Genomic DNA, 13323 nt, shown 5'->3' with positions numbered 1-13323 from the left:
GGGAGGTAATTTTCAAGGCTTTTAATTTCCTGCCAAGTTGCTAAATCACAAGAGATTGTTTTAAAGGATACTCTTCCCTCTTTCCTTGTTTGGAAGAAATTCTATAGGCAGAAAGTTATTCTCAGAGCCCTGGGCTGTGAGAACCTCCTTTAACCATTCATCACAACAGCTCTGAGTAAATGAGGTATATTTTTATGGCCAGGAGTCCAAAGAGCCACTTACTGGGTAACAATTAATTAAGCTAGTAACTGACCTCCTTTATCTCTGAGTGGCCTCTATTCCAACCCTTTTATTTAGAGACCTGAAATGCTTTATACTATTGGATGGCACATTCTATAACTCTTACTGGGGTCTCCTCCTGGAAGTGGCCATGCTGAACTGGACACATCTGAGTAATCCATGAAAAGTTCCATGGGTTCTCCTTTTTGCATGGGTCTTGTTTTCTGGGATAGGTAGATCCATACCTTCCTAACCAACAGGGGACGGGGTAGAACCAGGGCTGTGGGAACTCCCTAAGTGTCAAGTGGAATTTTCAAGATTACCCTCATCTTTTTCCAATTGTTTTATCAAGGTGTCTGTACTAGGATAAGGAATTCCTAGTCTCTGTTCCTAAACTTTGTTCCAAATGGTTATGTGGTTGCAGTTCTCTGGGAATTGACCTTTAGAAGGAAGACACTAAAACATCAGAATGTAAGAGAAATGCACTGTTATTCCTCCATTATTTTGTCTCAATCCCATAGTTCCTAGGAAAGAGCTTTATTCCTAGGAAGAAACTTTATTCTTACACATTTAGGCATCCAGCTTTGTCTGCTAAGTCCTCCTTCCCCCTGACCACAGAAGACTTCATGGTAAATCAAGCCCACTGCTCTCACAAGCTTTTCTTAACTTGGTCTGGTTAAAACATAGCTTCATGCAAATAGTATCAACATTGCTTTTAGCTTAGCAGGGCTTTCCATTGGGGCCAGTCATAATGACAGTTGTATGACAGTAAAAAACCAATGCCATAGCAGTTTCTAAACAGTAGTACTTGTTGAGAGGAGATATTTTTCCTCCATCAGGAACTTTCCTCTGGGGCCTGTTTATATGTCTGTGCACACGCATGCAATGGGTGCTAGAAAAGAAACAATTTTTCATGTGGGATAGTGTTACTTCTGAGAGAAGGAATTTTGCCAATTAAATGTTTGTAGGGATTCATTTTAGAGTTTCTATCCTTTGCCCAAGTATATCTTTTTTGCTTAATAGGAAATGAGCCTTGTTTAATTTAGTAAAACATAACATCATTTCTTTAGGAAAGTGAGGGATCCTTTTCCCTTCGAACTTAAGTGTTACACATTGGAACATCAGACCAGGTGTTTGAAATACTTGAGTACCATAACACCTGTCCTTCTGTTACAGGTGCAACAACGAGAGTGAGTGGTCCCAGATCCACGAGAACATCATCCGAAAGTCCAGTGCCAAGTACTCTGCCCCCAGCGCCAGCCATGGTGAGGTACTTCTCTGACTAGAACATTGTATGTTGCATTTGTAGTTGCTAATCATACAGCACTTCGGTTGGTTGGTGCAGATTGGCTGCTGTATTCCCTATAGACATTTATTCTCCTGCCCAGGCATTTCCTACTCATTCTTTTTGTAATAATTTGAGGCCTTCCCTAATATCTGCTGACCAAAATACATTTTCTGTTTTTTCTATGATGAGTTCCATATGTGTTGATAGGTAACTTGAGTTCCAATTCAAATCCAGAGTGAGCAAAAATGTTGCAGGGTTTGTTACATTGTGAAGTCTATGTTTGCCTAAACAAAGATTATACTCAGCCAAATAAATACCTCTGTATATATATAGCTAGATATCTATATAGATATAGACATCACACACTTCTCCTTCTATTCCTGAAAGACTGACCATAATGAGAATCTGTGATTAGTCTGCCAGTATCAGTCATTCTGAAACTAGAATGGAAAATCTTTATTTCAAAGAAGCTTCATCTTAGCTCAACTTCTCCTTTTCCTTTTCCCTTCCTTTCTTTAAAAACTCTGTTTAAATAATTTCTATATAATCTCAGTGCAGTTCTACATATTATATTGTTTTCTAAGTTCAACATTAATGCTTGATTAAATTAGAAGCATTATTTAAAAGCCTATTTGCCTTTATAGACCCTTGCAGATAGCTATCTAATTTACACAGAACCAGGTTACTCCTGACAGTTTTTACCTCTAAATCATTTTATAACCTCTTTTACATAATCCTCTTTGTTTTAACTTTCATAGACCTTGTTGGAAATTATAAGTTGTCCTTAAATGACAGTGTAAAGTCACTGAGAGGCAAGCAGTTTCTAAAGAGTAGTACATGTTGTAGAAAACTTTGTTTTTTCTCTGTTGGGATGAGCAGATGCTCAACTAGGAGGATCCTTAGAGGAGATCCACACCAGAGGCTGCCCAGATTGAGACCTTCAGTTGTAACAACTTGATTCCTCTAAAACCCTAGTGGGGGTTTGGGGGATATCTCAGAGCCTGTCACTATTTTTAAATGACAGTTTTCCCTTATACATGTGCCTGGATGCCAAGTAGCTCCATGCACTGTGCTAAATCTAGGCTAACGCAAGAGACAAATAAAATTTTGTTTTGAACAGATAGGAAAGTTACTAGCAATTTGGGAAACTACCATTCACATCAATATTTGTCATGTTCTTTGCTTTATTTACTTATTTGATTTATAAAGAGGTGCCCTTGACTACACGTTCTTGGGACATAATGTGATTAAAACATCTAGAGAATATTTAAAAAGAGAGATGATAGTACTAATTCATGAAAGAGCAACTTCTACCATTGCTTCACCAGGTTAAGATGATGAGTTTTTTGTGTTTTTTTGTATTTTATTTTATTATTATTATACTTTAAGTTTTAGGGTACATGTGCACAATGTGCAGGTTTGTTACATATGTATACATGTGCCATGTTGGTGTGCTGCACCCATTAACTCGTCATTTAGCATTAGGTATATCTCCTAATGCTAGCCCTCCCCCCTCCCACCACCCCACAACAGTCCCTGGAGTGTGATGTTCCCCTTCCTGTGTCCATGTGTTCTCATTGTTCAATTCCCACCTATGAGTGAGAACATGAGGTGTTTGGTTTTTTGTCCTTGCGATAGTTTACTGAGAATGATGATTTCCAGTTTCATCCATGTCCCTACAAAGGACATGAACTCATCATTTTTTATGGCTGCATAGTATTCCATGGTGTATATGTGCCACATTTTCTTAATCCAGCCTATCGTTGTTGGACATTTGGGTTGGTTCCAAGTCTTTGCTGTTGTGAATAGTGGCGCAATAAACATACATGTGCCTGTGTCTTTATAGCAGCATGATTTATAGTCCTTTGGGTATATACCCAGTAATGGGATGGCTGGGTCAAATGGTATTTCTAATTCTAGATCCCTGAGGAATCGCCACACTGACTTCCACAATGGTTGAACTAGTTTACAGTCCCACCAACAGTGTAAAAGTGTTCCTGTTTCTCCACATCCTCTCCAGCACCTGTTGTTTCCTGACTTTTTAATGATGGCCATTCTAACTGGTGTGAGATGGTATCTCACTGTGGTTTTGATTTGCATTTCTCTGATGGCCAGTGATGATGACCATTTTTTCATGTGTTTTTTGGCTGCATAAATGTCTTCTTTTGAGAAGTGTCTGTTCATGTCCTTTGCCCACTTTTTGATGGGATTGTTTGTTTTTTTCTTGTAAATTTGTTTGAGTTCATTGTAGATTCTGGATATTAGCCCTTTGTCAGATAGTAGGTTGCAAAAATTTTCTCCCATTTTGTAGGTTGCCTGTTCACTCTGATGGTAGTTTCTTTTGCTGTGCAAAGGCTCTTTAGTTTAATTAGATCCCATTTGTCAATTTTGGCTTTTGTTGCCATTGCTTTTGGTGTTTTAGACATGAAGTCCTTGCCCATGCCTATGTCCTGAATGGTAATGCCTAGGTTTTCTTCTAGGGTTTTTATGGTTTTAGGTCTAACATGTAAGTCTTTAATCCATCTTGAATTAATTTTTGTATAAGGTGTAAGGAAGGGATCCAGTTTCAGCTTTCTACATATGGCTAGCCAGTTTTCCCAGCACCATTTATTAAATAGGGAATCCTTTCCCCATTGCTTGTTTTTGTCAGGTTTGTCGAGGATCAGATAGTTGTAGATATGCAGCATTATTTCTGAGGGCTCTGTTCTGTTCCATTGATGTGTATCTCTGTTTTGGTACCAGTACCATGCTGTTTTGGTTACTGTAGCCTTGTAGTATAGTTTGAAGTCAGGTAGCATGATGCGTCCAGCTTTGTTCTTTTGGCTTAGGATTGACTTGGTGATGCGGGCTCTTTTTTGGTTCCATATGAACTTTAAAGTAGTTTTTTCCAATTCTGTGAAGAAAGTCATTGGTAGCTTGATGGGGATGGCATTGAATCTATAAATTACCTTGGGCAGTATGGCCATTTTCATGATATTGATTCTTCCAACCCATGAGCATGGAACGTTCTTCCATTTGTTTGTATCCTCTTTTATTTCATTGAGCAGTGGTTTATTGTTCTCCTTGAAGAGGTCCTTCACATCCCTTGTAAGTTGGATTCCTAGGTATTTTATTCTCTTTGAAGCAACTGTGAATGGGAGTTCACTCATGATTTGGCTCTCTGTTTGTCTGTTATTGATGTATAAGAATGCTTGTGATTTTTGTACATTGATTTTGTATCCTGAGACTTTGCTGAAGTTGCTAATCAGCTTAAGGAGATTTGGGGCTGAGACAATGGGGATTTCTAGATATACAATCATGTCATCTGCAAACAGGGACAATTTGACTTCCTCTTTTCCTAATTGAATACCCTTTATTTCCTTCTCCTGCCTAATTGTCCTGGCCAGAACTTCCTAAGATGATGAGTTTTGTCTTGCTCCCCAGAGCGAGCAGGGACTGTGCCATATTCTGTGTCTGATTTTTGTCTAGAACTCACAGACACTTGCCATTTAAACAGTGTTAGAAAGATCTCTCTGTGGGGCACCATAGACTTCGGAGAGCCTCAGGATGGCTGTAGTGAGAGGAGGTCTCTGTGTAGTTGTGGAAAAGTCAGTAGGAGGAACAGGCTGCTGCTTTTTGAAGTATGTTAGAAGCTAGTTGAGACCTTGGAAATTACCTGTTTCAACCCCCTCATTAAATAAATGAGGAAACTGAAGCTCAGCAAAATGACTTAGTGGCTGAATAAGGATAGAACCCAGGCCTCAGACTCCAGGACTTGGCCTTTCTACTCAGTTGCCAAGCTTCTGAGCATGAGTTTTCTACTGCTGGACTCTGGGGTCTTTGTGTCAGAGAATTTTATAGATTGCTCAAGGAATAGTTCAGGTCTTTATTAGTCTGCTTAATTAAAGATACATCTTTATTAAAAATTAGTTTACTTTGCTATAAACTTTTACCCATCTTTGTTAGATATTGTGGGCAGTTCATTGCATTGCAGTTCTGTTTCAGAAGTCATTAGTGCTTTTCCTTCAAGTCACATAATTTAAAAATGCAGAAGCAATTGCTACATTGGGTTTGAGTGCTGAGAGTAAATGTGTCATCCAGCAGCAACTCTTCTATGTGAACTTTAAATAGATGTGGCTCTTCATTTCCGTTGTTGGCTTTGGATATGTAGCTACAAACTGAACTTTTAACAGTTCCAGTAGTAGCATGAAGAGCATTAAGGACAAGTGAAGATAAAGCAGTTAACACACAAGTTTTCTATTTATTTTAAAATGACTGTTAACTACAATTTATTTCCACATCTTGGGCTGACATTAATTTATATAATTAATCCTCATCCAGCATTTCCACAAGGAGGGGTGGGGGAGGTGGGGCACAAGAACAGAGTCAAGTTGGTACCCTGCAATATTTACACAGGTGTTAATTTGTCCAGTTACTTTTTTATGGGTCAGTCTTTAATCCAATAAGATGTTCAGTAAGAAAATGGTTTTCTTGTGTCAGGTAATCAGTGAGACCAGATTAACGGAGAAATTGTTTAGACTTTGTTATTTTCTTTCTTTTTTTTAAATTTTTTTATTATTATACTTAAAGTTATAGGGTACATGTGCACGACGTGCAGGTTTGTTACATATGTATACATGTGCCGTGTTGGTGTGCTGCACCCATTAACTCATCATTTACATTAGGTATATCTCCTAATGCTATCCCTCCCCCCACCCCACAGCAGGCTCCAGTGTGTGATGTTCCCCTTCCTGTGTCCAAGTATTCTCATTGTTCAACTCCCACCTGTGAGTGAGAACATGCAGTGTTTGGTTTTTTGTCCTCGTGATAGTTTGCTGAGAATGATGGTTTCCAGCTTCATCCATGTCCCTACAAAGGACATGAACTCATCCTTTTTTATGGCTGCATAGTATTCCATGGTGTATATGTGCCATATTTTCTTAATCCAGTCTATCACTGATGGACATTTGGGTTGGTTCCAAGTCTTTGCTATTGTGAATAGTGCCACAATAAACGTACGTGTGCATGTGTCTTTATAGCAGCATGATTTATAATCCTTTGGGTATATACCCAGTAATGGGATGGCTGGGTTGATTTGAGGGCCCCATTGAGATGATAGTCAGGTAGAACATCAAGTGTTGCCAAGGGACTGGTTGCATACTGGGTGAGCGAGTGGGTCACTTTACTGAACTATTCATGAAGGCTCTCTTGTGCTCAGAATCATGCCTTAGCATTATTTGGTATGTGCTTCAATCACCCAGGGTTTCAGAACTAGAAAGGAAACCCAGAAGTTCCAGGATCTCAACTCTACAAAAGGACATACAGTTTTTATAGCCTCTATTGGTGATTTCTTTCATTCTTTGCATGCCTTTTCATTTGATCTCTTGCATAAACTTGAAGGTTTTCCCTTATTTGTTATGTTTAGAAGTAGAGAGCAGCTCTTTAGGATCCCTTTGGGTAGCTCAAAAGCTAACTGTGACACTCCCAGCACCTTTAGTCAACATCTTCATGAGTTTCACTTTGCATCTATACGCCGTTTTGGTTGATCAGAAAATGCAAAGACAAAAGGCAGTCAGTGGGTACTTAAACCCTTGCCAATGCAGAATGATTAGAGTACACCCACTGATTTGTTTTTTGTTTTTTTTTTTGCTTTTGCCTTCCAACCACAACCCCCTCAAATTATGGAGACTTTCATCCCCAGCTATTTGCTTCATGTTGGGCTGTCTCCTAAGTCAATGGATTTCTGTTTACCCAGAGGATATGATTTGATAGCTATGTACAGACAACAAAGATGAATAAGTTAGTAGGTTATGAGGTGAGGGCAGATATAGCCCAAGCTGTTCTCTACAAAGATTATTGTGGTTTTGGTTCTGGCTCCCAGCCTTTCAGGTTCATAAACTAATTGCAGTTTAGTCCACCAGTGATTAGGCTTAAGATAATTACTTTAGAGGGGTTGAAACCTTAAACACTGATTATCTAACCAGAATGCCAACTGGAATACTATATGTTTGCCTTTTCAGGGCACTGTGATCCTAGTGTTAATGACACTTGAGATACCATGTTTGTAATCCCAAAGTTTCTTGGAAAGCGTGAGTTTAGCAGAAGCAATGAGATAATCTTGAGGTTCTGTCCGGGCTGTAGTAGAACCGTATTTCCTCCCTTGGCCCAGCTCTGAGAGTACATATTCCTGGCTATGGCATACTTTTCTTGCCAGATAAAATATCTGTAACTCTTCTATCTGACTTCTCTCTTTGTCTACTTCTCCATTTCCTCCTCCCTCCCCATTCCTAGACCATTCTTATTTTACAATTCTGCTTGTTACTATCTCCATTCCAGCTACTACTCTTCTAATTGTATTCATTATCATAACACCTTATTCCCTCATTTCTATAAATGTTCATCTGCTATTTAACTCCCAAGTTTATAGACCAATGAGGGTGCCTCCTGTCAACCCATAGATCAACACCTAAATTCTTCATCCTGTTAACAGATAAACCCATTCACAGTTATAGAGGTAACACTTCCTAATTCCATACAGGCTTAACTGTTACAGCCTTCTAGCCAGTAGCTGCATCGGGGACCCTCAGGAGGGTGGTGTGGAGGGGAAATTTCAGGAGATTCTAACTTTGTGCACAACTCCAAGGGTGTAAGTAATGAGCCAGAAAGCAGCTCACCTGAGGGGATATTACAAATACTCCCAAGTTTTGATTAAAGATCATGTGGAGGATCTGAAATCCTCATGGAGTCACGGCTTAGTTAGTCCCACAAAAGCGCCCTCTTTTCTTTGCAGAATGTGATGTCTCCTCTGTTGCAAGCCAGTGCAAGATTGAACTAGAAAGTTACTTCCCACACTTTGGCATACTCCTAGCATAAAACACAGCACATCTTAGCTTGCTCATTTCTCATATTTGAGATGGCCTGACTGAAGGTCTTCTTTGGTCATACTTGTTTCCAGTCTTTAGATTTCTCTAGGTTCCTAAATATACGACTTATGTAGTTCAACCCTCTCATTCAATATTCACAAAGGCCAGCTGGACCCTAGTTGGATGCTGGGGAACAGAGGGAGAGATGACTCAATCTCCCAGACTTCAGTCTGTGTTTAATAGACTAATTCTCTGGGTTATTGGGGTCACTTTGACTTAAATTTCTTTAGCTTTCCAAAATGTTTCTTCAGAATAACTTATACTGTCTGCATAAAAGTTTTTCTCAAGAATTTTGCTGAACTTTGCACATTTTCTTCTGGAAAATGTGACTATGCCTTTTCAAGTACTATGTAACAGGGTTCTAAGAAAATGCTTTTGTTTTTGCAGGTCTTATCATTTCTCTGCAGCTTCTTCGTGGAGACATGGAACAGATTCGGAGAGAAAATCCCATGATATTTAATAGGGGATTGGCGATTACAAGAAAATTGGGATTTCCTGATGTCATTATGCCAGGTATGCAGAACTGTTTGGGCCTGGGAAGGAAGCTGGGTTAGGATGGAATCTACCGCTCCCCTCCTGAGCAGGTGGTGAACTGTGCTATGGAGAAGACCTGCAGCTATTAAAATCTCCCACATCCCAAGTCAGGCTGCTTACTGCAGTCTGTAGTCAATGGCCCTTTGGCTCTTATAGGCATTTGTTCTTTTCCAGAAGCCCCTACATTACATTCACCAGTGCAACATGACAATCCAGCAGATTGGCTTTGTTGTCTTCTATGAAGGCTGGATGGTAGAAGTGAATATGGAACCTTCATGGAGAGTTTTTATACTCTACTCTTCCATCACATTTCTTAGAATATAATTGTCTCACAACAACTTCCTGCTTAAGGGGAAGAATATATCAAAATATATGCCTGTAGTATCAGTGAATCCCATATGTGTAGGAATAGCAGATACATTTCCATTTTCATGTATCAGAAAAATAGATCAGGCAAATGGTATAAATTAGACATTGTGAATATAGCACTACCTGGCCAGCTTCTCAGGAATTGTTTCACTCATTTCATCTAATGCCCCGTGGAGAGCCAGGGCAGAAATTGGGAATGCATTGACCCTCAACTGTGGTCCCAGTAGGTCAGTATCAGGTTCATGTTTTCTAATTAGGCAGACATGGGTAGGCCTGGAAAAGTGGATCCAAATGGGGTATCAGAGCCAAGGGTGCTATCAGGAGTAAAGAAAGGGTAGAGGCATGGTTCAGATGGATGTTAGGTGTCCTGATAAGCAGAAAAGATGCAAATAAGGAAAAGGAGATTAGAATGGGTAAATGTCTGGTTATCTGGATAGATTCTAGGAGGAGTGGACCTACCCTCTCAGTTGAGTTTTTTGTTGTCGTTGTTTGTTTGTTTTGAGACAGAGTCTTACTCTGTTGCCCACGCTGGAGTGCAGTGGCGCCATCTTGGCTCACTGCAAACTCCACCCTCTAGGTGCAAGCAATTCTCTTGCCTCAGCCTCCTGAGTAGCTGCGACTACACGTGTACACCACCACACCTGGCTAATTTTTGTAATTTTTGTAGAGACAGGGTTTCACCATGTTGGCCAGACTGGTCTCGAACTCCTGACCTCAAGTGATCCAGTACGGCATACTGGTCTCAAACTCCTGACCTCGGCCTCCCAAAGTGGTGGGATTACAGGCTGGAGCCACTGCGCCTGGCCTCAGTTGAGTTTTAATGCTCTGCTAAAAGCTTATTTGCTTTTGTTGTAAAGGGCCAGGCCAGACCAGGCTAGACTGAACTGATTGTGATCACTTTAAATATCATTTATTTGGAGTTCTTCATGGTGGTTCACTAAATTCTCTTGTTGGAAGCATTTGCCAGCACATACACAAAGAGTTGGGTAGCCTGGGCATAGAGAAGGCCTATGTGATGGGTTCCAGCTGCCTTCCAACTTTCCAGGCTATGCCCAGATTTATTTTCTGTCACATTCATTCTCTCTCCATAGACACTGTAAATGCAGAGCAAGCTGCTACACACAGCCTTCGTCTTCTACTCATGCACACAGGAGAGTCTTTTGGATGGGAAATTTAGGCTAGTAGATCAATTATGTTTTCTTCTAAATGCTAGGGAGACTTCATGCTTATAAAAGCTGTTGTAGGGGTAATGACTGCCACAGGACACTTCTACCATCCTGTCGTGACACCTTTCTTAGCTCTTTCTGGGCTGATAATTAGGGAAAGAGCCCAAGCAGAGTCAGGCTTCTTGACTATGAAAAAAAAAAGTTACCAAAATTGAAAAAAGAATAAATACTTACCAAAATTGACCTGGTGATCTTTTAAAAATTAGATATCTAGGCTTATGTGGTGGAGTATATTCCAAGGGATATACTTAAAGTCCTTCCTTTCTCTTGAGAACTTTTCTAAGATTTGGATACTACCTTCCTGATAGTCTTCACATACTCCTGCGATTAAAACCAAGTGATCAGAGGCTAGAAAGGAACAAGCTTCAGTCAAAAATGTATTTAAGCAAAATTCGATTTTTTACATTGTCAAAACCTCATCTGTGGAAAGAAATCTTTTTTAGGATACTCTGCATCTCTTCATATCATTGGCACACAGCTAGACATGACTGGAAATATGTAATTTCAAGCATTAGTGAGGCAAGCTGAGGTTAAGGGGGTTTTCCCTCTTCCAGGCAGCTAAGGGATCATCATATGATTTTCCCCACAAGGCAGAGATACTGGGCAGTCCTGGCAGGCCCAGGGTGAGGCTGTGAGCCTGCCTTTGAAGTACTGAGTGCTATAGCCGAAAGTAAGGTCTGATTCAGAGCAGCCCTTTTGCATAATCTGCCCCCTCTTCCACCCGTTCTCTTCCTGAGAAAAGAGCTTTTTGCACACATGGCCACTTACAGGGTTGTGGGCTGTTAGCAACTTGCATTTCCCCCTTAATATGCCCTAATATACTGTCAAGAGTAGGTTTGCAGTCCCTGGGCAAAGTGATAGGACTGTACCTGCAGGTCCTATTGGATCAACAGGAAAAGTATGCAAGAGTGTTTTACATTGTGGTCAGCCTGTCTTGGGAAACAGTGACTGTGTTAAGAAGTCCTTAGGAGTCTTTCAAACCCTGGCCACATCTCTACCTGCAGCTAGTCCACCCATCATCTGTGAGAGTGTTTTACTTGAGTTGTAGCAGTCCCCTCAGCTCTCACAGTGCTGGTGTGACCAAGTTACAAGAAACTGCAACTTCATCTTCTTGACCCATGAACATGTGGAGAAATAAGAAGGAAGGAAATCATGTCAGTAACTGTGACCATGACAGCATGATAAGTCTGAGAAATTAAAGTAAATGGAAAAATTAGAAGTATTCATAAACTGTGATCCTTATTTTAAAACTATCCAGCATTTGGCAGAAACTATCAAACACTCATTTGGAAAGGTCTTTTTTTTTTTTGGTCAGGATGGCCCAGATAGGTCCTTGTCAAAGCATACTGGCAGAGCTGTAAGGGAGAGTTCAGACAGGCTCTAGCCACACCAGTAGCTAACATATGATTTCTAAAAAGATCTTTTTGACATTCTACCATTGCTTTCCATGAGAGTGTACATACATATCACAGGGATGATGTGAGCATGAGATACTCTGCTCTGCCATAACTGAGGCCATGACTACACAGCCATTCAGCTCTGCTCGTGACCCGTGATAATGAGCAGGAGGTAACAGTGATACTGCTGGTGTTCTGGGAGCCAAACCAGGAAATGCCATCTTAGATTATAGAAGAACAAATAGATATGAGAAATTTAGCCGTTGTTTTTAAAAACTGAGCATATAACCTTTTGTTAGTTGATGACCATATTTCAGTGGATACTTTTTCTTTCCTTCTAAACTCATTTTATTAAAGTACAAAAGCTAATAATAACTCTATGGCATCTTTTAGTCCTTTTCTTGATTTTTTTAAGAAGACAGGCAGGCAAGACAAACAGGCCAGGTGTTCCAGGTAAACAAATTGATGTTAACATTGTTTTCTGTAACTCCTGTGTCAGAATTAGCTATAATAAAACTTTAAAGAAAACCGTCAGCCAAAAGAGTATAACCTGAAAGGAATGATTTAAAACCTCTAGCTCAGGCCAGGCACAGTGGCTCACGCCTGTATTCCCAGCGCTTTCGTAGGCCAAGTCAGGCAGATCACTTGAGGTCAGGAATTCAAGACCAACCTGGCCAACATGGTGAAACTCCATCTCTACTAAAAATACAAAAATTAGCCGGGGGTCGTGGTGGGCGCCTGTAATCCTTGCTACTCAGGAGTCTGAGGCAGGAGAATCGCTTGAACCTGGAAGGCAGAGGTTGCAGTGAGCCAAAATGGCGCCACTGCACTCCAGTCCTGGGTGACAGAGCGAGACCCCATCTCAAACAAAAAATTAAAATAAAATAAAACCTCTTACTCGGTCAGGTGCGGTGGCTTACGCATATAATCCTAGCACTTTGGGAGGCCGAGGCAGGTGGATCACCTGAGGCCAGACGTTCAAGACCAGCCTGGCCAATATGGTGAGACCCCATCTCTAAAAAAAATGCAAAAATTAGCCAGGCATGGTGGTGTGCACCTGTAGTCTCAGATATTCAGGAGGCTGAGGCATGAGAATTGCTTAAACTCGGGCGGTAAAAGTTGCAGTGAGCCAAGATTGTACCACTGCACTCCAGCCTGTGCGACAGAGCAGAATTTGTCTCAAAGCCAAAACCAAACCAAAACAAAAAACCTCTTGCTCAAGAAGGGACCGTACCCTTCTTCAGACCATGTCTAAGCCAGCAGAGATGTGCCACCACTTGCTATGGCTCTCTTTCTTTGCTTTCCTGGAAAGTCTGTACCCTGTAGTCAGTGGAAATAAAGGGCTTTGTCATGGTTCTTTGGGAAGTACAATGTTTTAACCTATTTTC

The 13323-nt window shown here is 40.6% G+C and overlaps 1 protein-coding gene across 5 annotated transcripts in view; it reads left to right on the top strand.

Moving 5' to 3' along the window:
- Window positions 1–13323, top strand: part of DOCK3 (dedicator of cytokinesis 3) — a 653304-nt gene that overhangs the window by 478750 nt on the left and 161231 nt on the right. For all 5 annotated transcript variants that reach the window (XM_030811683.1, XM_030811684.1, XM_030811682.1 and 2 more), the window contains exons 13-14: window positions 1396–1484; window positions 8797–8922. In XM_030811683.1, coding sequence (XP_030667543.1) covers window positions 1396–1484; window positions 8797–8922 — 215 coding nt within the window. The remainder of the gene's footprint in view (window positions 1–1395; window positions 1485–8796; window positions 8923–13323) is intronic.

The sequence above is a fragment of the Nomascus leucogenys genome, chromosome 4, assembly GCF_006542625.1.
Source record: "Nomascus leucogenys isolate Asia chromosome 4, Asia_NLE_v1, whole genome shotgun sequence".
Taxonomy (NCBI): domain Eukaryota; kingdom Metazoa; phylum Chordata; class Mammalia; order Primates; family Hylobatidae; genus Nomascus; species Nomascus leucogenys.
The sequence above is the reverse complement of the archived record's forward strand: the minus strand, read 5'-3'. Positions and strand labels throughout refer to the sequence as shown.